Here is a 24,315-nt window from a genome sequence, read left to right on the forward strand (position 1 = left end):
GGACCCTCATCCTGCCTCCCAACCTTACACTGAAGTATCCAAGGAGGTGACCACAGCATTTGCAAGCCCTGGCACAGGCACCTGTGGCTGCACCTCTGCATCCTGGAAAACATGGGTCATTGCCCAATCGTGTAAAAATTCCATCAGAAAAAAAATGTGTAGAAAGGGATGTACAAACTTGTTAAGGTAATTAATATAGTTGACAGAAGGACAAATCATGGTTTTGTTGGTGATACAGATCCAGCGTAAAGCCTATAGCTGCAAAAAGCCTCTGGTTATAGAAATGTTCTTTGTTTTCTCCTAAATCCAGAAATCTAGGAGGGTGGCAAAGTATCCTGATCCAATGTATTTTCTGAAACATGCAGGTCCATCTTTAGTTCACACTTTAAAGTAGCTGTCCTGCATTGCTGTGGTAATAATTACAGGCCAGGCCAGGCCAGGCTGTAAGTCAGGCCTTAGCTAACATCATCAGTACCCACTCTCAGAGGAGTCTGTGAGTCTTGGGGCCTCTCTAGTGAGTTGTAGTACACACTGTTGGGGTTCCTGTAGGCCCTGGCCTGCTACCATGTCTCAGGCTGTACTTCAAAGGGCAGGAAAAGCTACAGAGCCAGTCTTTGTCTCTAGGTCCCAGCTGAGGGCAAGGGGACTGCTAAAGAGGGCAAGGCAGGGTGACTTCAGACCCTTGGCTCTGCAGCATCAGTGCTGTGACCACCAGAGGCCTACTGGTTAGCAGAGCACTGTCCCTGGAAGACTATTGGAACCAGGGCAAATCCAGTAGAGTGAAGTGGTAACTGGCAGGGGCTGAAAAACCAGGTGTACCCCTAGGCCAGCCTGGCTCCTGTTCTGGCCACGCTGTGGCACTGTGGCAGAGGGAGGGTTCTTATCTAGTAACCCTAAATAATCAATGTTGCTCAGAATTCAACCAAGCTTCGTGCATGCCAGCCAGGGCTGATACCAATGATGAAGGGAGCTCTGGTCTGCCCTGACTAAAAAAACAAGGGACAGCCCAGGGAAGAGAAGCAGTGCAGCCAGAGCTGTAGAGATGGCATAGATGTCACCACAGACCACTGCCAGGGCTCTATCTTCATAGCCTTGAGACATTGAGACCGTTCTCTCCAGGGAGCTTCTATCGTAGCATCTGCCAGGTGGCCATGCTGTGGGTGGTGATTAAGAGTGGCAAGAGTTGGCATGCATTCCTGGTTGGGGTGCAGGCAGTTCTGGGATTCTCCCACCTGGAGTGCCCCTGCCCTGACCCAGCTCACAGCCACTTGCCTAAGCAGCGTGTCCGGAGGCCCTGCCACCCTTAGGGCAAACAGTGTGGGCCTACACAAACCATTTGCAAGCAGATGACCTGAGAAACACCAGCAGGGAAACGCATCCCTGTGACAAAACCCAGGAACAGTGCAGCAGTACAGCCAGGGCCTCTGTAGAGCCAGGAAGAACCATTGTGTCAGGTCCTGGACACACTCAGAGACCTGGGACAACCCTTAGGGTTGTGGTCAAAGGACACAATGTGGGCTCTGGCCCTAGGGGAGAGCAACTGAAGATGATGCTAAAAGTGAACTGTCCTGAAACACACAGGAAGCTTCATGGGCCCTCCCAGGAGCCGCACTCCTTCCTATGTTGTATGTGTGAATTTGAGTCACCATCAGGATACAGTCAGTTTACAAGCCATTTCTGGGGACATATAGAGACCCCGCTTGGTGGCAGCTCTGGCTTGACAAGTTCACTGTACTTGCAGAAAGTCTGGTAATTGTGTGCTTCTTGTTATTACCATCCCTCCAGATACTGGTCTACAGTGGGCCTTGCCCCACCCCAGCCCCCACTAGGCTCATGCTTTACCACACCCCAGCCATAGCCCGGGCTGACCCGGAGAGCCTTGGCCCTTGTGCTGTTTGTTAGATGTGTGCCACAGGCCTCCAGCTAGCCTGAGCCTCCTTGCTCAGCCCTCCCTGTGCAGTTTCTCTCGGGCTGCTGTGCAGTGCAGGGACTGATGGCATGTCCCTGAGGGTGACTTGGAATCCTGCAGCACTCTTCTTTTGTAGTTGTTTCAGAGGCTAAATAAACGAGCGTCTGCCCAGGGCGCAGAGCCCTCTGACCCTCGCCCTCATCCATCACGATAGTGAGGGCCGCTCACACCAAACTTCCAAGGGTGGGGGCTTCTGCAGCTACATTAACAAAGCTCAGGAACTCCTTCTCACTGAGCTTGCAATTTTCCTACCTGGTGGTTCTAGAGGATGACTAGTCTCAACAAGGAGTGACTTCTAGTCTTACACCTGGAGGAGATGAGGGAGAAGTCTGAGTCTGTTCCTAGCTGCCCCAGGGTGCTGGTAGGTACCAGTGGGTATCCTGTCATCCTTGCTTTGGACAGGATCCAATGTAGGGGGACATGTATGACTGTGTGAGGCTTGGGGCTCACATAGGCTGCTCTACACTCCACCTCCAGCTCCTCAGGTACTTAGTGGCCCTGCCAGCCCCATGCGAGGGATGTGGGAGGCTGCTAGGATACATGAAAGGCAAAGGAACTGTTCTCTGACTGGGCCAACCCCCTTATGGGCATGGCTGGAGAGAGAGCTGTTCCCACAGCCCTAAAGCTCATTGAAGACAAGATCCTTTGGGAGCCAACCACTGTGCCATTCCCCACAGACTAGCTCCAGTCCCCGCCCTCTCCTTCTGGCTGGCTATGAGGATGGATCGGTAACCCTGTGGGATATCTCGGAGCGGAAGGTGTGCAGCCGGATTGCCTGCCATGAAGAACCTGTCATGGGCCTTGACTTCGACTCTCAGAAGGCCAAGGGCGTCTCAGGCTCTGCCGGGAAGGTACTGGCTGTCTGGAGTCTGGACGACCAGCAGTCCCTGCAGGTCAGTGCACAGGCCCAGGCCTCATTTATCCTGCTCTGCACTAACAGTCTGATAGGCCGAAACAATATTTAGGCATGAAGAGGAGCGGCTGCAGTTCCCTAGCTAATTAATCACTCAGAGGCAGTAGGGGAGCAAGGGCCAGTAGGCGTGGGCTTGCCGTTCACATGGTTTGGGTTTCTCCTGGACCTCGGGTTAACAGCCATCAAGTCATGTCCATCTAGGAAAAAGGCACGTAGTGTCCAGGCAGACCAAACTCCTTTGTGAAAACTCAGAGGAGTTTGGTCAGTAAGGAACTGATTAATCAAAGAAAAAGAAAACTTATGGCAAGTCCTGCAAAGCCCTGGCCTGATGGGATCTGTAAGCTGGTCCTAGGGAGACTGTTGCTCATAGGTCACAGGAAAGTCTACCAGGCAGTAAGACTTGGCTGGGCAAGGCTTGCTAGAGACAACCCCACAATGTCTTGTGAACCATCCCACTTGGTATGGTCCCAGGATTGCCTCTGCCCAGAGTACAGCATAATGGGCCTAGCTGGCTTGTTCCCTGTTTAGGATGGAGGGATTGTGAAATGTATCCAGGATTTGGTTTTGTACAGGCCTGGCAGACTACAAGCTACCAAGACCCCAGAGGTGGTCTGGGTAACCCTGACTCAAGGTAGGAAAAGAGCCTGTCCCGCAGTCTCAGAAGACAGACCTGGCCTTATAACTCAACAGTGGAAACAGTTCTGGTGGGAGAGCTGCATGGCCTATGGAGTATCACGTGGCCATAGCCTAGCTCCCAGCCTCACTGACTTGGCTAGAGCACCAAGAACAGAGCTGGCGGGGGACATGCCAACCCTTCTCTGGGGCATGGTGGTCAGGTTGCCTCCACCCAATAGGAGGCTTCAGAGGCCATTACTGCAGCCTTCCCAGAGTGGGAGGAAGACTTGTTCAGCAGTCTCACTGCAGACATTCGGGCCTTGCAGGTGAGGATAGTTTGAGCACATCAGGTTCCAGTTACCACAGTTCCTGAGGCGTGCGAGTGGGGAAAGTCAGGGCTAGGTTGGTGCTGGGAGGCACCCAGGGTCTTGAGGTTGTTCCCACATCCAGGGTTCAAATCAGGACCTTATCATGAGGCCATTCTGGGAAAGGAACTAATTGTGCACAGTAGATAGGGGGCCTAGGGAAGTCCTAGGTCAGAAGGAGAGTGATGTGGAGAGGAACTGTAAGGTCACCAAGGACGACATGCCATGGCTTGGGCACACTGACTGTGGAGTGCCCCACTGGGAAGCAGACAGCATAGATAACTTGGCCTCCCCACCAGCAGGGCCCAGTAGGAAAGGGGAGATGGACAGTGAGGCCCACCAGTAAGGCAGGCACATATCCATAGCTCTGAGCATTGACTGTCCCTGGGGTCCAGCTATGCTGGGCACATAATGGATTGAGAGTAAAACTGTCCATCAGTGTCTGAGAGACCTGCAGGTTTCCCACTGTAAAGGAAAGGGTTTCCAACCTGCAGAGGAGTCCCTAGACCTCAGAACCGGGGCCTGCATGTGAACATATGGGAGAGCACAGTGCTCAGTCACTGTGTCCTGAGTCCCCGCCTCACTAGGTACTGAGCCTAGCAGGTAGGCTTGGAGGTCTCCTTCACACACCCTCCTGCCTCTGAGGCCTGGTAAAGGGTAGCAGCACCACCCTGTGGGGTCTAGCATCCATTCCCTTGTGGCTTGACCCATCAGCCTGAAGGCAGAGGACTGACACCTCAGCAGCTCCTGCAAGAACTCTGGGGCTCCTACTCAGGCCTCGTGTGCCCTGCACCCGGGAAGAGGCCCTTCCAGCCAAAGCTTCTTGCGATCTCCTGCATGTTTGGGAAACAGCTGCTGGGACTTAAGACTTAATTTATGAGCATGCTCCAGTCCAGAGATGAACTTTTACTCTACTAATGAGTTGAAAAGTTAAAGCAGAAGGGAGCTAGGAACTGCAGCCTGAAGTAGTTGGGGTGAGGTGGGCAGAGCCTGGCCCAGCAGCTTACATCAAAGGAGGTAGGGAGCCTCACCCCCTGCTGAGCTTGCCTTCCTGCTGGGGAGGGTGGAATGACTCAGGAGTCTGGTGGAGGCCCAGTGCTGTTTCATACAGTCAGGTCCAGTGCTGGCCCTAGAGGCCCGGGAGATCCTGGTTCTGTACAGCCCAGGCCTCAGGGAAGGAAGTGTCTGGTAATCTGCCAACGCAAGCCATTTGAGGTCATTCTTAATCCCTGAGAACCAGTGAGATGGCCTTCAGTCCACAGCATCCTTTCTGGTGCCATGGCACCAGAACATGGCCGCCTGCTCTGGCCCAAACCCTGCGTTGGTTCAGATACGCTTTCCTCACATCCTCCTGCTAAAGTCTCTGAGGAGCCCAAATCAATCTCCCAGCCACTCGGGACACAGATCCCTGGCTGAGGCGCCCGCAGCCTAGCATGGGTAATCAGAACCAGATGGTGCTGCGGCGAGCATTCCTGGCACCTGAGGTCATGAATTGTAAGAGCCACTGGTGGCCAGAGATCCTTCTGGAGGGTCCTGAGCCCAGGCCGGGACTCAGTCAGGGAGGGGCCCGCTATGACCAGTAGGATGCCTACAGAGGAAAACCAACTCGAGAGCGCCTGGGGAACCTCAGGGACATTAGCTCACGCCTGCCTCCCTGAGGTGGCTCTGCTGCTAGCCATCGGGTTTGGGCCTCAGATACAGGTGGTACCCAGGCTCTGCTCCTTCCTCCACATGGAGTAGGGCCCACAGCCTTGAAGCAGGGACTGATTTACAGCCAGTAGTATTTTAGGTCGTTAAGTAGTAACAAGGTTCCCTACCTAAGAGAGCCTGGGCTAGAGCAGTCCAGTGTGCTCTCCAGAGAGTCCCAGCCTTGTGTCATCTGCAGTCCTGTTGTGCCACAGGCATGCCCTCAGCAGCGCCACTGAGGGCAGCTGGACAAGAACCTGCAGGGTCATCTCAGTGTGCACTAAGAGTGCCTGTGCATACTGAAGCAGAACGTGGAATCTGCAGTGGGATTGTGGGTACAGTGCACACCGCTGTCTGTGTGCTGGGCCCTGCGACACTTCCGCTCTCATACTCGGGAGCATGCCCCTAGGGTGGGTGCTGGTCTTTCTCTAGCTGAAGTTCCTCCCAGGCTCCCAGTCCTCCAGTTGAACTGTCTCTACCTCCATGCCACGCCTGTTTGCTTTGACCCACCAGTCAGCAGTTTGGTCCTCCTCACGTGAACTGGTAGAGCGGCAGGAAGGAACGTGAGGACCGCTCTGTCTCTGCATCCTCATTGCCGCTAAGGATCGCAGTCAGGGCTCTCTTGGACCTTCACACCAGGGCACAGAGTACTTTGCAGCCAGCCAGGTTAAAATATGCTCTCATCTCTCCATATCAGCAGTGTTGAGTTCCTGGGACAAGGAGATAGCAAGGAAGTGTCCCTGAGATGGGGCCCTCATGGGTTCCAGTGGGGCCCCCTCTGTGTCTAACAGTTCCCTCTCTACCTTGGCCAAGCCAACATTCCCAGGGAGGCGAGGATAAAACAGTATCAGTCCAGTCTGCCGAATAGGTTCCCAGCCTCCAGTTCCCCCAGGACCATAGATAGGACTCCAGTCTCAGGAGGAGCAATTGGATCTGTCTGCAGGGATGGGCGGGCCCCGCACGCATGCTCAGGCGCACCATGCCACAGCATCTGCCCCACATCCTGCCCCAGTGCCGACTTTGAGTGCAGACTGTGTGCGGAACCCAGTGAGGACAGAGGACAAGGTAGAGGTGGAATTGAAGGCTACACATCAGCAGACTTGCACACAGGGGGCCCACCTGAGCTCTTGGACAGATGCACCCTGCAGCCCTTTTAACGACTTGTGCCCACATTCCAGTGGGGGACGTTTAGAGTAAGGCTGGGACTCTGCCAGGTGAGAACCTAGAAGATGGGCAGGATACCCAGTCCATGAGGAACAGCAGAGGGACAGGAAGTGGCCGGAGCCCGTGGACAGGGTTATCTGCAGGTTCAGACAGGACAGCTGGGCATGGCAACAAGAAAGCTGGGGGACTGGGTTGCTGGTGGCACTGGTTAGGGCCCAGTGGGTAGTGACAGGTTCTCGCTGTTTCTTCCATATCTGTGGGGATGAACTAGACTGTGAATGGGTGCTAGGTTTTGACAGATGTGTTCATTGCCTCTTCTGACTGACATAGGCTTTCTTAGTCTTTTATTTCTATATGTGTGTTCGTGTATGAACAGCGTGTGTGTGTGTGTGTGTGTGTGTGTGTGTGTGTGTTTGTGCGTGCTCGTGCGCAGGTAGAGTTGACCGCTGGTATCTTCGTTGCTCACTCTCCACTCTTCTCTTTTAGATTTGTTTTATTTTAAAGTGTGTGTATGTGCACATGAACAGAGGCCGGGAGTGGGTATTAGATCCCCTGGAGCTGGAGTTACAGGCAGTTGTGAGTTGCCTGACGTGGGTGCAAGAGCAGTTCTTGTTGTTAACTGCTGAGCCATCTCTCCAGCCCTAGCCAGTCTCAGTCTCTCCCTCCCTCCCCCCTCCTCCCTCCCCTCCCCCTCCCCCTGAGAAAGAGTCTCTCTCTGAACCTGGAGCTCATCAGTTCACCTAGCCTGGCTGCCAGCAAGCCCCCGGTACCCTCCTGCCCCCACCTCCCGAGTGCTGGCTTACAGGCAAGCACCATTGCTCTGGGTTGTCTGTGTGGATGCCGGCAGTCCAAACTCAGGGCCTGGTGCTTACTTAGCCAACACTTTTACCAATGGAGCCATCTCTGTGGCCTGGATTTTCTTCTTGACTTTGTTAATTTAGAAAATGCAATTGGTTTCCCTTTAGTATCAAAGTAACAAAATAAAGCCTGCTGTGGCTGTGTGTACCTGTAGTCACAACTCTTGAGAAGGCTGAGGGGAGTTCAAGGCCATTCTGGCCGACCTCAAAGAATAGGGCTAAGATAAGCCACCTGATGCAGCATGCTTCCTGGCTGGCTCACTGGGTCAGAGTTTGGGTCTGCGGTTGATCTGCTGGTGGCGTTGAGGGGTAGGAGCTGCAGAAGCCCTGCTGTCCTGCTTAGAGGCCGAGTCTGGGCATGAATTCACCTCTTCATTGCTGATGTGCTGCAGAGCTGGGGGTCCAGGGCAGGAGACCTGGGCTTCTTGTTGCCGAGCACACAGTTCGCAGATTTTTTTTAGACTTTTCACTTTAAGTGTGAAAATCTCTATGTAATTGTCTGATGAACGTTTTGTAGGTGCTTGTGACTGGTATGTGAATGTCAGCCACATTCTTCAGCCCGGTTCTTGTCTCTTCTTACAGTCCTTGGGCATACTCGGTCATTCCAACTAACTCATGTTGGACATGGCGCCTGTCAGTCCCAGTTGCGCTGCCCTTGTCCCCATAAGGTACTCCTGCAGCTGGCTCCCACACTGCCAGGTGTCATCACCCCTCACTTCTGGGTAGACCTCTGAGATGAGCTGACTGGAGTGTTTTTTATGGCTCCAAATGTTTGATTCCTCGCCCCCCCACCCCTACCCCCACCCCCAGTTATCTTCTAGTTTTCAAATTCTAACTTAATTACATTGTGGTCAGAGAACAAGTTCTGAATGACTTCAGTTCTTTGAAATGCACAGAGCTGGTTCAGTTTGCATCAGTGGTCCACATGTGCTCGAGAAGAAATGTCTGTCTCTCTAGATACACAGCTGCACACATAGATGCCTGCCCAGGCACACACATGGCTAAGGCCCTGAGCTACAAGAGCTTCACACTGTCCTCTCCCTCCCTGTTCCCTAGTCCCGTCCTTTCTTGCTTTATGCGTTTGAAAGCTAGCTTAGGAACAGCCAATAAAGGAATTCTCTTGCTACTTTTCTTCAGTCACCTGGAAAAGAAGTCTATCCACTGGTTGTTGGTGTGGCTTACACTGAGTTTCCTATGTGGGTTTAGATTTTCTTAGTCCTTCCTGGCCCTTCAAGATGTAGCTGTGTCTTATGGAGCTCTCTCTTGCCCAACTGATGCTTTATTTTTCTTTTTATTTTTTAATAAATTTTCTTTTGTTTAAAATTTTAAAAATATTTTTATTTTATGTGTATTTTATCTGTGTTGTTAACCATGTTGTGCTGTACTAGCAGAGACCAGAAGGGTAATAGGCTCCCTGACAATGTGGTTACAGATGGTTGTGAGCTAACATGGGTGCTGGGAATCAAACCTGGGTCCTCTTGAAGAACAGTAAGAGCTCTTAATGGCTGAGCCATCTCTCCAGCCCCCTTATTTTAATTTTTGAGACAGATTGGTGCAGTCCAAAGTTCCCTCAATCTTGCTATGTAGCCAAGAATGACTTTGAACTCCTGAAACTGCCTCTATCTCCTAAGTACTGAGATGGCCTGTGTACCGCACCAGCCCAGAGGGTCGCATTTTATGCCGTAAACAATCCTGAGGTTTTGTTGTTGTTTGAGATACAAGGTTTCTCTATATAGTCCTGGCTGTGTTGGAACTTGCTACAGGCTAGACTCAAATTCACAGAGACCCACCTTCCTCTGCCTCCTGAGTAAAGGCATGCGCCACCACCATGCCTGGCATGCTGGGGCATTCTTGAATGGTAGCCCTCCTCCCATAAATTTCAGTCGCTTGGTGGGACCTCAGTGTGGCCAGTGTGGTGGCCTCTGTGTGTGTGTGAGTCGGTTCTGATGCACCTGTGTTCTGGAGAGGCCTCTGTGGGGCCTACCTGCATGGGCTGTTGGCACATCAACCCTCATCCTAGATATCTCCAAAAATGGATACCAGACAGGTTTCTTAGACACTGTGTCTTTGTTTTTTGTTTTGTTTTTCGAGACAGGGTTTCTCTGTACAGCTCTGGCTGTCCTGGAGCTCACTCTGAAGACCGGGCTGGCCTCGAACTCAGAGATCTGCCTGCCTCTACCTCCTGGTTGGGACTAAAGGTGTGCACCACCACCTGGCATGTCTTTGTGTTACATCAACCTCAAAGTCAAGTTTCATGCCTCACACCTACAATGTCAGTGCTGGAAATGGAGGCAAGACCATCAGGAGCTCAAAGCCAGCTCCAGTGAGTTTAAGATCTACCATGCCCAGCCTAAATCTATTTTTCATGTGGTTTATTCTTTGATCCATGAATTCCTTAGAAGAAATTAGCTAATTTCCAAATACTGGTTGATTTTGTAGTTATCTTTAATCTAGTTAATCCTGTTGTCTGTCTCAGTGTTTATGAATGCATGACCTGATTTGGTCCTGCCTTTGGCATTGTCATGAGAACAGACCTCACACACCTAGAGAAGGTACAACACAGATGTGGGGCAGTTTTATGTCAGCTTGACGTAAGTCATGTGAGCCAATCTACAGTTCAAGTCCTTACTGATTTGGGCTACAGTGTAGTTTTCTGCAGTTCCCAAGGAAGGGTCTTAGAACCCTGACCTGCTATACCTAGTTCACCTTTATTTCTGCCAGTTTTGCCTTATCATCTTTGAAGTGCCATGAGTTCTGTAAGCATTTCAGATGCTTGCTTCCTCCTTGTAAATAGCCCATTCTTCCTTAGGTCATGTAGGGGTGTGTGTGTGTGTGTGTGTGTGTGTGTGTAATAGTGGGTATGTTCTGAGACATGTGCTGTGAGGTGTTCTCACTACTGTTGCCTGCCAGAATATTCCTGGGCTTCTGCATACATCATCCTCTTATAGTAATTTCACTTTAAACAGTTTTTTTTAACTTAAAACTACAGTTCTTTTTAAGATTTATTGTTTAGTTTTTGTTTCTCTGTTATGTATGAATGTATTCCATGTATACAAGTGCCTGTGTAGCCAGGAGAAGGCATGGATCCCTGGAGCTGGAGTTACAGGTGGCTGTGAGCTCCCACGTGCGTGCTCAGAAGCAGCCAGTCCACTCCCCACTGAGCATCCCCTGGCCCACCACAGGCATACACAGTGCACACACGCTCACACACAGCGTTTGGTATTTATCAGCAGCTGCCAGCTCTGATACTTTCCCTGTGGGCTGAAGTCCTATCCAGAATTCAACCTTCTATCTGGAAGAAAACTTTATCTATTTATGTTGTGTGTTTGTGTGCACAGTGAACATGCAGCAGTCAGAGGACAGCTTGCAGGAGTGGGTTTTCCCCGACCCTGTGGGTCCCAGGGATCAGTCAGGTTGTCAGCTTCATAGCAAGCACCTTTGCCTTCTGAGCCAGCTCACTGGCCCAGTTCACTTCTTTATAAAACAATTTCTAGTCTGCTATTACCCCTGTCCTGCCCATTTTAGTCTAACTCATAAGTTTTGCTGTTTACTAATAATTCCTACCTACTAAATTCACATAAAAATTTATGATTATTTAATGTATTTTTCTTTAGGTCTTCTGTATGTGTAGTCTGCATGTGTTTGTGCATGCATGTCCATGTGTAAGGATACATGTGTGTTCATATATGAGCATGTACATGTGTACAGTTGACATTGAGTGTCTTCCTTGATAATTCTCTACTGTGTTTATCAAGGCATGGTCTATTGCTGAACCTAGCTCCCCAGTTCCAACTAGTCTTCTGTCTGCCTCCCAAGTGTCAGGATTACAGGTGGGCTGCAGCGCCACCTTCCTGGGTTTTTCCGTGGGTCCTGAAGGTGCATTCTCAGGCTTTCAGGCTTGGTGTGATCTGCATGGCCCTTTTCCTTGCATAGATGTCCTTATTTGGTGTGTTTGGTACCTGTATCATTTGGGAATCAGTTTATACTGACTGGATTTTCTCCTGCCTTTCTGTGTGTCCGGTAATTACTGTTAATGTGCTGGACATTGTGAATGGCAGCAGGTGATGAAGACACTGAATTCTGTTGTTTTGTGCTGATGCGCATTTGCCTCTTCTCCAGCAGTGGTTCAGCGGCTGGCTGCTCACATTGGACTTGCGTGGGCCCAGCTTCATGCTGTGTTGGGGCAGGTTTGTGGAAAAGCCATCCCAGCCGCATTCACTGTGGTGGCACTGCAACCCCCGCCCCACTCAGACCTTGCCGGGCCCGGCTTCCCACTTTGTTAGATATGTAGAGAAGACCTGGTGCCCAGCCCATCTTTGGCTGTCAGTGTTGACCTCTTGTCCTGCAGCAGCCTCTCTGCTAAGCTTGTCATCTGTGACATACAGAGCCATACAGAGAACATACAGAGACAGCAAACCAGTCTCCACACCACATCTCCCTCCATCCCACCACCTTTAGCCTCACAGTCTCAGCCTTCGCACTGTCCCAGATTTTATCTGTCTCCTCAACTTAATGTGACTATTATATTCTGGCTAGATACTGTCCCCAGGTAGAGAATTCCAGGGCCCCACCCTGCCTGCTCTCCAGAGCCTGTCAACAATTACCTTGTGTGTTTTGTTCACCTTTACGGTTGTTTCCAGCAAGATGACTAGTTAGGCCTCGGACACCTTGTCATAACCACTTTATGAAAGATGTGTCTGTAGAACAGTCACAACTCTTTGAGTGTGAACTGTACCTTTGATCAGTTTTACCTTACTTACTGCTTTGGGTTTGGAACCCAAGTGGCCCTCAGCTCCTCTCACTTGGGTCCTGGCTTATCTGCTGTTTGACCCTTTGAAGTCCTTTCTATGTACCTCAGATTTGGATTTAACTTTGGATGGAATTTAATCATTTAAACCAGAGAATACTTCTAGTTTTCCTGCTTTGGATTTGGGCATTATCATATACAGATATACAAAGCAAATACCAGAAAACCAAGGTCTCACTTCTCAGGTGGAAGAGAAGGAAATGTGAAATGTGCTGAGTTGCTATCATCTGTGGTGGGGTCCGATCATCTCAGATGTGAGGTCAGACAATGAGCAAGCTCTCAGCAGCACCCCATCTTCCTCATCCCCCGCCCATGCTTCTCTTAGTTACATAACTGGTTCTCCGAGCCATAATCCCCATGTCTTGTGCCTAATCCTGTAGGTAAGTAGACTCAGTGCTGTTTGCCAGACCGTTCACTGTAGTTCTCTAGCCATCTCCTTCGAGGCTGGAGTTAATCTTCTTGTTCTTCCAGGAGGACTTACGGGAGCAATATTCTTTCAGCTCTTACATGTTCAAAAATGTTTATCTACTGTTTTCACAGTTGAGTGACAGTTTGGCTGGATATAAAACTCTTGGACCATACTCCCCTTCTGCCTGTATGAGCATTGCCCCCGCTCTCTGCTGGCACACATGTAGCACTGGAACTTTCTGGTGACAGCTTCTACTGTATCCCCATCTGCCATGTCATTTGCTTATTCTTTTTACCTGACTATTGGAAGGTCTCTCTTCACTCTTAGCCCTCATAATTTTAGAGCATATCTTACTATTGAATGCTCTTACAGCCTTTCTTTGGTCTTAGATCCTAAAACTCCTATTTCAATAAATTGAAGTTGCTGTCTGTTGCCCCCCATGTTTTCTCTGGCCCACTGTAACTGTTTGTTCTCACTTGGTTTATTTACTAATCTTCCTGCACTCCCGAACCCCATTCTTACCTCATTCAAGGTCTCCATTGGTGCTCCTATCCCTTTCTGCCAAGTCCCATGGTTATTGGTTTAAGAATAACCTGCTTCATCAGGTTGTATTTTGTTAATTTGTAGCTAAATTGCTCTATGCCATTTCTACTGACTTTCATGGATACTACCATTCATACTTCTGTTTTTCCTTGTGTTTCCTTCCTTCCTTCCTTCCTTCCTTCCTTCCTGCCTTCCCCCCTCCCTTTTTCCTTCCTTCCTTAAGGCAGAATCTCAGTATGTAGCCCTTGCTAGCCTGTAATGCTCTATGTAGATCCTGTCCCTCTTCCTCCAGAGTGCTAGGGTTAAATGCATGAGCCACTATGCCCAGCCTCCTTGTCATCTTTGTGGAGATGAGTCATTGTCTGCAAAGGGTGATGTGGTCCTTTCAGAAGGCACTGAAGACAAAGGACTAACAGAAAGCTTGTTGGCTCAGAGGCAGGCCACTCACAGGAACAGAGCTGTCAAGTGTCCTCAGTGTATAGGATAGGCCAGTGTAACCAAGAGGGCTGCCTTCATTACTATAACAAAGAACCTGAGGCAGGCTAACTTCATAAAGGAATTTTTATTTAGCTTAAAGTTCTAGGAGTTTAAGGTTTGTGTGGCGGCCACATTGGTCTTGCATTTGGCAAAAGCACAGTGGTGAATATACAGAGGACAGACCACATTGCCAGGGAAATGGGGGTTCCATAGCCAGTGAAGAGCACATCTGGATTCCTTCTCCCTCCTGCAGTGCTGTTTCCCTCGCCCTGTACCTTACTCCATTTTCTATTACAACAAAATGCCTAAGACTGCTAAGCCTAGATAGTGTCTAAAGAATAGAAGACAGAGAGCTGGCTCAGTGGTGAAAAATACTAGCTGTTTTTGCAGAGGACCCAAGTTCAATTCTCAGTACCAACATGACAGCTCTGCAACGGTCTGTAACTCCAGGCTCAGGGATTTTGACGCCCTCTTCTGGCCTCTGTGAGCCCTACACACACATAGCTCACAGATAAATATGTACAAGCAAAACATTCAAGTACATAAAATAGAAATTTAAAAATAGAAGTTTATTTGGCTAGTGGTGCTGAAGTCCAGGAGGCTCAAAAGCCTGCATCTGCTGAGTGCCAGTCACAACATGGGGACTATCCCTAGACAAGACAGAACAGGCTGCCAGCTCAGGTCTCCTCCTCTAAGAAAGCCACTAATAGGCCTCATCATTTCACATAGCTCCAGTTCCCTGCCAAATACTCCACCTTAGGTAGCATTAATAGGTGAATTTGTTTCTGACTGTGAATTCTTGAGAGACACATTCAAGGCTGTCCACTCTGCCAACCCCTTCTCTGGGCAGTCCAGGAACCCCTTCCATGTTTCCAGGTCTCATTTGATTCTTGGTGTTATTGTTGATGGAATTTGCATCTTCCCACATGCCACAAATTTCAGTGGAGGCTCCTCTGGGAGAAAGAAGCAGTGACTATACTATGTCCTTCACACTGAGAACTCAGGACCTGGCCTCCCAGGTTCCTCCAAGGCTAGAGTTGTCTAAGCAGCCTGGAGATGGGCACAGCATAGCCTCAGCCTTGTATATGCTTAGGGAAGCCCCTGCTATGACCGTGGGCTTGAGGAGAAGGCCAGATGGACAAGACCTGTGGTAGAGTAGGGCCAGAGAAGGGGTATTTGGGGCCAAGGACTGCAGCAGACCCAAGAGCAACCTAATTCTTCTTCTTGCTCTGCTCTGCCTGCTTATAGGTGTGCAAGACTCATGAACTCACCAATCCTGGGATTGCCCAAGTCACCATCCGGCCAGACCACAAGATCTTAGCCACGGCAGGCTGGGACCATCGCATCCGTGTGTTTCACTGGAGGACAATGAAGCCGCTGGCTGTCCTGGCCTTCCACAGTGCTTCTGTACACTGCGTCGCCTTCGCCACTGACGGCTTGCTCGCTGCAGGGTCTAAGGACCAGCGAATCAGCATCTGGTCACTCTACCCCTGCCCATGACTTAATTGTCGGACACTGCTGTCTTAATCCAGTCTTGGCCCAGTCCGGTGGGAGGTCCTCAAGGGCCTCTGAGGACACCAAATTATGACAAAGGTCTGTGGATCCACTTTCTTCATAAGGTTCTCTGTTCCTTTTGTGACCTGTCATTCAAAAGACAGTACCTGATGATAGACACCTGGCACCTGCAGCTTGGTAAGAGGCATAGCCTGGACCTGGTAGTATGGCCAGCCTGGACCTATCTGACAATAAATTTCCCATTACCAACCCAAAGGCTCAAGGTGGAAACTTCCATGGAGATGTCCCTGTGTTCCCCACTTAGGATGGGAGCGGTCAGATCCCCAAGCAGGCAGTCTGGATGCAGGTTCTCAGGGCTTGGCCTGGGGAGCCTGTCGGTCTCACAGTGGCTGTCTGCCACATCCCCCTGGCTCTTGCCCCAGAAATGTTGAGGAGCTCCTGACATCCAAGGCTGAGGAAAGGATGAAACTGGGCTTCCCAAAGAGGGAGGCGGAATGGGTCGTCAGGGAAGGAGGCGCTAGCCTCTGCCTCCCCGTGAACCTGCAAGAAGCAAGGGAAACAGGCTGAGACAGGCCACAAGCCGGAGTACAGCGCCCAGGGCACAAGCACAATCTTGCGGGACATGGAGCAACAAGGCCTTACTTAGGAGTGAGCGAGCGCCCAAAGCCTCTTTGAGCATGTGGCTGACTGGTGAGCAGTCCCTGAGGGAGTGCTGACTGGGGGAAACCAGACTGAAGGTGAGGATGCAGCTAAGAAGTGAGGATCTCAGGCCTTTCTTCTCCCATCATTGCCAGAAGAGCCTGTGCTCGGAAGACCTGCAGCACCCAGGGCTGCGCCACCAGGCCCTGCTGACCTTAGAGCCCCAATTCTGTTCTGGACCTGCTCTGTGACTAAATATCACACCTTGCCTGCTGAGGCCAGATGTGTCTGTGCCACAGTACAGTCTGGTGTCCCAAAGCCTGGGGCCACCTGTGGGAGGACAGGAAAGGAGTGTGTGGCCCAGGAGAAATGTGTGTGGCAAGAACTATGGCTTGGTGTCGCCATTCCAGGGCCAGAGAAGGCTTAGTTAGATCAGTGGCAAGTTGGCTAAGCACAGTCCAAAAGATGTCCGTACATGGGAAGCTAAGAAACTCAACTGGGAGAGGGAATGACTGGGAGATGGGAATGTGGCCTGCTGCAGGTTGGTTGGGAGGCTGTGCCTTTTGTCCCACACTGAGGGAGGCAGTTGCTGGGGGAACCCAGCATCCTCAGAGGGCTTCACAGCAACTGCACCCCCAGCGTGCAATCTCTAAATGCAATAGGGATCGAAACTGTCCCATGTGTAAAAGGTGTCACTTAGTAGCAAAGGACAGGAGGAAGTGTTTCCTGTAATAGTCTATGAATTAGGAGCCACCTTCAGCAGACTCTGATCAGCAGAGCTCTGTGACGGGTCTGGCTTCCTGGAATCAGCAGAGACAGGGCGGGCCAACTGGATCCACACAGGCAGAAGCTTGTGGACCCAGTGAGTAGTCTGACCCACGTCACCAAAGTCCCTACTAGAGTGCCAGCCAGACTCCCCCAGGGGACCTGCCACCTGTCCCAAGTGTCCTGTCTGTGTTATCCAGTTTAAGTTCTGATACCAAGTCCCTAAGTACCAGGCCCTGAAGCTTTGAACCTCTGAAATCAGAACAAAGCCCCAGACAAAGGTAAACAGGTGGAGGCCTCAGCCCCCCTACCCTTTCCCAGAATTCCTGAGGGAGGGAGAGGAAGGAGGAAAAGAGTTAATATAAATGGATTAATTTAAGAACAATTAATAATTAAAGTTAAGAACAAGCCTAAGATAAGACCAAGCTTTCATAATTAAGAAGTTTTTGTGTCATTTGGGAACTGGCAATACGAAGAAAGTCTGAGAACATATCCATTTTACGGGGGTTATAGAGTATGAGTCACTAGGCTACAGGACAGTGCTTCAGTGACCTCTTTAGGAGAAGTTTCAGTGGAGCCTGAACTTTAACCCCAGCACTCAGGAGACAGGCACGTGGATCTCCCAGTCCCAGGCCAGCTGGGCTATGAAGAAAGACCTGGCCAAAGAAAGTGGGGGAGGGCAGGGTAGGTTGGTTGTAAGAAAATTGGGGAGTCCACCAATTTGGTGGGAAAGACAGTCCAGTTCTTGTCCGTGCCCAAACCAGCCTAGCGGCACTGGGCAGCACCATCCTGTGGAGTGCTCCGGGTGCCCTTTTTAGTTCCCTTTCCCCAGCACCTGTGGAGATGCTCTCCAAGCCTGTGTAGGTCACTATGGCTGCCTCAGGAAGCCTAGCACTGAAGCCTCATCTCACAGCGCTGCTGAACCTCCTTGCCCCTTCCTTGTCACAGACTGGAAGTAGTAGCCAGTGCACAGATGCCATGGGTTTCCTGGGACTCTTCTGTCCGCGGGCTGATGGTTGGATAGCTGCTTCCTCCAAATTGGAACATCTTTCCTGTCTCACAGGACTCATGTCCAAGACTCTCAAGGCTCCTCCCCAAAGCTACAAAAAACGATCAATTACCGGGGAGAGAGAGCACTCACCGGTGCTGGCATGGGTGAGCTCAGCTGCCTTTGAGCCACCAACGCTCCCGCAAGCAACCCCAGTGAAGTCATTGGTTCACTGAGCCAGGCGTGGGTGAGACGGTTTCTTTTCCTATCGTCTGTGTCCAGTGTGGGGTGGATAGATGTTTGTTCATGTCTCCCCAGGAAAAGGCACAAAGAGGGACTAGGACACAGTGCTTTGTCTATACATATGATGCTCTGGGTACCCCATGCTTATTACATGGTCTGCATGATGGGGGCTGTGTGGTTTCTTCCCAGAGCCCAGATGCCTGTTCAGGCAACTTGAGCTGTGTTCTTTCTGTTTCCTTTGAGAGTCGTTTTAAATTGCATCGTCCTGGTTGACTGGGCCATGAGGCCTCCATGAACGTTGTCCCTGTCTCCGGGTAAACAGCAGCTTCCTGTGAGCTGTAGCAAAGGAGTCACAGAATGGAGGTGCCACCCAGAAGGAGCACCTGAAGTTCCATGTGTGCAGTGTGCGTGTTCCCAGAACAAACGGGGGTGGGGTGGGACTGTGGCCTCCAGAGGCAGAGGCATAGCCCCAGACCAGTAGTCAAGGGCATTCAATCCCTTAGACGTTTCCCACATCAGCTGGCCGGTCTGCTGAGAGACACAGATGCCACTCATCTGCCTCCTGGTGGCTGTCCAGCACCTCCTTTTCTATCACGGGAGACTACTCACAGCCAAAGAAAATTAGTGCAGGAAATAGTGGCCACATTTCTTGTGCTCAGTGCTGATTCTGGGTTGGTGTATTCAGTCATCACACCCTTTCCATTTTGTTTTTCTTTGTAGCCCAGGCTGTCCTGGAACTATCCCTCTGTCTCTGCCTCCTGTGTGAAATTACCTATCTGCCTCCATACCCATGAAAAAGAAACTTGTAACTCTTTCTCGGGGCTATAAAGTCATTATTTTCTGTAGCCTTGACCAGCCATAAAATCTTTCCCCTGCAGTGTTTCTGAACCAAGGCCATTTCTGTTTCTAGACCTCAGTTATTAACTCCTTGTAAACTGCACAATTTCAGGACCCAACATTTTTACACATAAAAAACAGGTGTAGTCAGGTAATGCTGGTGCACACCTTTAATCCCAGCACTTAGGCAGCGGCAGGTGGATCTCTGTGAGTTCAAGATCAGCCTGGTCTACAGAGTGAGTTCCAGGACAGCTAAGGCTATACAGAGAAACCCTGTCTTGAAAAACAAAACAACAAAAACCAGTTAGTTGGATGAACTTTTGAGTCTTCAGGGTACATCCCCATATCAGAAAACTGATGTCAGGAATCTGTGCAGAGAATTAATCATTGTCCTAGGTTATCAGCCAGACCTAGTAGTAAGGAAACTGCACGCAGCGGTTAGGTAGCTTCACACTTTAAACCCTAGCCCAACAAACCAGACAGCTTAGCTATATGTCCATAAGACAACACAGCTTGAGGAGGAGTCGTTTTCCTGATAATCCACAGGTAAAAATGTCCAGTAGATCAGGATGCATTCGTGAATAAACACATAGGATACAGGCAGTGGGGGACTCCCCACAGTCACCAGGGAAAGACTGCAACACCATGCGTGAAGTTACAACAGAAGAAAAGATTCCAGAGTCTGTAGCCTTGTGACCATGTTTAACAAGGTTTCCCCATCAGTTTTCCTCCTGGTGGGCTAGCATCTTGAGTATTACCATCTGCCACACCTCTGACATGACTCCTGGCACTTTCCATTTAGTTTTTCTGTGTAGCCCAGGCTGCCCTGGAACTCTATCCTTCTGTCTCTGCCTCCTGAGTGTGAGATTACCCATCTGCCTCCATACCAAACTTCCACAATGTGGAAGTTGGTCTCCCTAGTCAGGAGCACAGGCCTGAGATGATTGTCCTTAGCATTTCAAGGGGGCAGTCAGGTGACAGAAGGCTGGTTCCTTACCTAATCCTAACAGATCCTGTGGCTGCCGAGCAGGTTTCTGGACTCCAGAGGGGCTGCCCCACGTTCCCTCTATCTGGCAAATAGTGTAACCTTAGGACTGTTTGCTTGGTAACTTTGGTAGCAGCTGTTGTCTGCGAGCTCCACCAGGGATACCTAACAGCTCTGCTGCCGCATCTGACGGGGTACACTCACAGGACTCAAGCCCTGGCTTCGCGGCGTGGCCGCCTGAGTAGATGCTGCCTTGGACCTCTCTGTGCCCACCCTCTCCTGCCTCAGCGCTGCTCTGTGAAACGGAGTCAGTTGCCATCCAGCCCACGGGTAATCAGCACCTACTTAGCCCAATGCTGCTGGCTGGGGCCCTCTGGGACAAGTGACCCTGGTAGTACCTGTCTCTTTGTTCCCTGGATAACTTAGTGTGCCGCCTAGTTGTTTTTTATTTTGTTTTGTTTGCCAGCTTGACACGACTAGGGTCATTTGGGAAGACTTTTTAAACTGAGAAAATGAGTTTATAAGGCAAATCTGCCTGGCATTTCCTTGATTAATGATTGATTCAGGTGGTGCAACTCTGGGCAGGTGGTCCTGAGCTGAATAAAGAAGCAGGCTGAGCAAGCCATGAGGAGCAAGCCAGTGAGCAGCCTCCTCCTGGCCTCCACTTCAGCTCCTGCCTCCAGGTTCCTGCCTTGAGTTCCCACCCTAAGCCTCAGTGATGGAGTGTGACCTGAGAGTTGAAAGATGAAATAAACCCTTTCCTCCCCAAGCTGCTTTTGGTCATGGTGTTTTAGCCAAGCAACAGAAACTCTAAGACAGTTGGGGGAATCACAGAGCTAAACAGGCTGCATCTAGATCACTGCTTCTAGGACACTGAGGGCTCAGATTCCGAGAGGTCATCCAAGGAGGGGCTCCCAGCACAGCATGCAGAAAAGCCACCTGCAGCCCAGGGCTGGCTGTGCTGACATGCGGTGCATAGCTCTCAACTTCCCAGGGAGTGAGTGGTGCTCACTGAGGTGTTTTCCACCTGTGTCTGCCAAGAAGCCACAGAATTCCCTCTACACAAAAGGACTGTTTGCACAAAGAGAAAATATCCCTTCAGGGCTCGTTAGAAACGCTTGATTCTCAACTAGGTATAACTTCATGCGGAACCCCTACGTGGCAGACAGCAAGCTGGCATCAATGACACCATTAAAGCTGAACTTGCTGTATGCCTGCACCTCTTGTAGACAAGGTGCAGAACCACCAGCCCCGCCAGCCCTGGGAAAGGCATGTTGCTGCAGGGTCTGCCAGGCCCGCCAAGCTGTAAGGCCTCAGCCTGCAGGCACAGCCCCACCCCCACCTCCACCCCCACCCCCATAGGTTTTCTTCAGTTGCCTGAGGACTCCAGGTATCTCAGGTAGCTTGGTAGATGAGCTCTCCTAACACTTGGTTGGCTTCCTGGGGTCAGTGAGCCATTCTCTGGCCTTCAGCAAGGCCCAGGAACCAGCCAGGAAGGCAGTGTCTGTACAGGGTAGATGGGAAGGGCAGAGAGTTCACCTGGTAGACTGTACTGGAAAGAGTCCTTAGCTCTGCTCAGGGAATATGTAACACTGAGTGAAGGATGACACTGTGGACCATGAGGGGACAGGGTGTGGCTAACTATCAAGCCAAGATTTGTAGCAGGTGCTCATTGCCAGTGAGTGCGGAAGCTTGCACCGTTGAGAAGTGAAGGCAGGAGAATTGAGAAGTTTGAAGTCAGCCTGGACTGGGCAGCAAGATAACCCTGCCACAGAAAATAAAATAAGTAAATAAACATAAAAACTGAGTCATGTTGCTGGAGATTTTCTTCAGCCTGGTCCCCCTGCCGCTTCAGCCCCAAATAAACACACAGAGACACTATATTATTAAACTGCTGGCCGATATCTAGGGCTTCTTATTGGCTAGCTCTCTTCACTATTAACACATAACTACTAATCTAAGTATTTCCATGTGGTCTTATCTTCCTGGAGAAAGGTTTGGGAACCCATTACTCCTTCCTCCACTACATGGTGTCTCTTCTCATGGCCTCTCTGCCTACCTTTCCCAGAATTCTCCTGGTCTCCTAGTCTTCCTGCCTCTACAGGCCAAACAGTGTTTTATTCATCAACCAATAAGAAAAACATATATACAGAAGGACATCCCCCATCAGAGTCAGGCATGGTGGCATATGTACTTAATCCTAGCACCCGAGAGGCAAATGGATTTGTGTGAAGACCAGCCAAGGGTACATAATAAAACTCTGCCCCCCCCAAAAAAATACAATGAAAAACGGGAACTAAATAGAAGGAAGCTGTTTCAAAACCACTAAAAGAAGATAATAAACAGGATGCTTTCATGATTCACCCCTGCCAGGGAGGGAGCCTGGGAGAAGGGCAAGCCACATTCTGCTGTCCCCAGTGCAGGGCCCCCAGCCGCCCCCACTGCAGGGCCCACAGCCACCCCCAGTGTGCTGCCCACAGCTGCCCCCAGTGCAGGGCCCACGACTGCCCCATGATATCTGATCAGGGATGACAGAGCCCCAAGCCACAGCCAGTATTTACAAAGAAAGCATGTCAGCCTTCACTTTAAAAGATGCCCACCTCCACGTGAAGGGGGTATGGTTGCTGCTTCGCAATGCCAGGGCCGCTCTGGGACATCTGCATGGAGCCGAGGGATCTCAGCATCCAGGTGGGCCCAGCACAGCCTGTCTAAGCAGGAGATGGATGCTGGGATCTCTTTCACTCGGATGGGAAATCTGACCTGTAAGAAGGACAGTAGGGCATTTACTCAGGGCATAAGGCTAGAGGTTTTTGTTCTGTCTTTGTAAACATGGACTATTTCGGAATTGGCTCATCTGGCTTCATCTTGTTACTGTTGCTGGATAATAAACTGATGGTGTAACGGCCATCTGTTCACCTAGAGACTGGGAGTCAGGGGTTTAAGAGGAGCTTGGCCACGGGGTGTAACTAAGCCACACATCGGTCATGTGTCTGAAGCATCTAGTGTGCCTCCTCAAGCTTCAGCATCTTCATTTGTGTGCCTGGCCTTTGACAGGGGCTGCTGGGGACTGGTGACAAGGCAATCACACAGCTGATTTTCTTTCTCAGTGAAATGATCTCAGGGGAGGCAAACTTCCTACATGGAGTCCTCTAGAGCACATCCAACAAGCCAGGAGTAACCCAGAGTTCTCTGTATGTGTGTTTCAGAGCAGCCTGGGCTATACAAGATACTTGTTGTAGTTGTGGTTCTATTGCTGTGAAGAGACACCATTAACAAGGCAGCTCTTAAAAAAGAAAGCAGTTAATTGGGGCTTTGCTTATAGCTTCTGTGGCTTAGTCCATTGCCATCATGCAGGGATCATAGTGGCATTCAGGTAGGGGCTGAAGCAGTTACTGAGAGCTACATTCTGATCCACAGACACATAGACTGGACCTGGCATGGCTTTTTGAGACCTAAAAACCTACCCTCCAGTGACATGCCTCCTCCAGCAAAACCACACTTCCTAATCCTTCCTAAATAATCTACCAACTGGGAACCAAACATTCGCATATATAAGTCTTTGGGGCCATTCTTACTCAGACCACCACATCCCACTAGCTGGCTCCCATAGGCTTGTAGCCATACCACAATGTAAAAATGCATTCAGTTCAACTCCAAAAGTCCCCAGAGTCTATCACAGTCTCAACACTGATTTGAAGTCTCTTCTGTGACTCATGGCAGTCTGCAGTCTCCTATAAAATAAAAATAAAATAGCAGATCACATACCTACCTACATACATGCATATATACATACGTACGTACATACATACATACAATAACAGAATAGACATGAAAGCCCAGACACATACTTGCCCTCATGGCTTTCCTTAGTCGCAGAGGAATATTCACAATCCCTTTCTTCTATCCTTAACTCTTAAACCTAGTTCTGTGACTTGATAGGGCCAGAAACTGGTCCCTTTGTTCAGTTACATCTGCATCAGCTTTCTGTTGTAGATTGGTTTCCTTCGCCGCTTAAGCATCTCTCTAATTCCTTTCCACACGTTGGAAGCTTAACCGGGCAAGGTCTTGTCCTGATGTCACCACTCCCTTTATTCCATTTAGCATCAGGCTTTACTGTAAACCTTTTATCTCCTTGAGCACAACACTTGGTTCCAACAAATCGTTTCCCCTGGTGCTCCTTTTCTCCTCAAACTATGTTTTGCATTTTTCTTTTCTTTGTCCAGCTTGCTCCTTTTCGTTAGTGATCTACATAAGGGTGATTACTAAAAACCACAGGAAAATCAATACTAAGCTATCTCCTCTGTCTAAGCTATGAATCCAAAACTCCAGTTTAGCTTCGGACATATTTTTAGGACAAGGGCAAAAAGCAAACACATTCTTTGCCAAAATATCAGGAGAATTGTCTGTAGGCCACATATTAATATTCTTGTGAAACACCCTGAGCTGGGCCGATATAATTTATATTGCCCTCAGCACCACTGCCTTCCACACTGCACTAGTGTGGCCTCTTAAGCCTCACTTAAAGCATCCAGCTGCTT

The 24,315-nt window shown here is 50.1% G+C and overlaps 1 protein-coding gene across 2 annotated transcripts in view; it reads left to right on the forward strand.

Annotated features, from left to right (window-relative positions):
• Gnb1l (G protein subunit beta 1 like) overlaps positions 1–15,575 on the forward strand; it is a 68,981-nt gene extending 53,406 nt beyond the window's left edge. For both annotated transcript variants that reach the window (XM_005077509.4, XM_021231470.2), the window contains 2 exons: positions 2,647–2,862; positions 15,054–15,575. In XM_005077509.4, the coding sequence (XP_005077566.1) occupies positions 2,647–2,862; positions 15,054–15,305 (468 nt within the window). In that variant the 3' untranslated portion in view covers positions 15,306–15,575. The remainder of the gene's footprint in view (positions 1–2,646; positions 2,863–15,053) is intronic.
• Positions 15,576–24,315: the final 8,740 nt, after the last annotated feature.

Source organism: Mesocricetus auratus, unplaced genomic scaffold, assembly GCF_017639785.1.
Source record: "Mesocricetus auratus isolate SY011 unplaced genomic scaffold, BCM_Maur_2.0 Super-Scaffold_100008, whole genome shotgun sequence".
Lineage (NCBI taxonomy): Eukaryota > Metazoa > Chordata > Mammalia > Rodentia > Cricetidae > Mesocricetus > Mesocricetus auratus.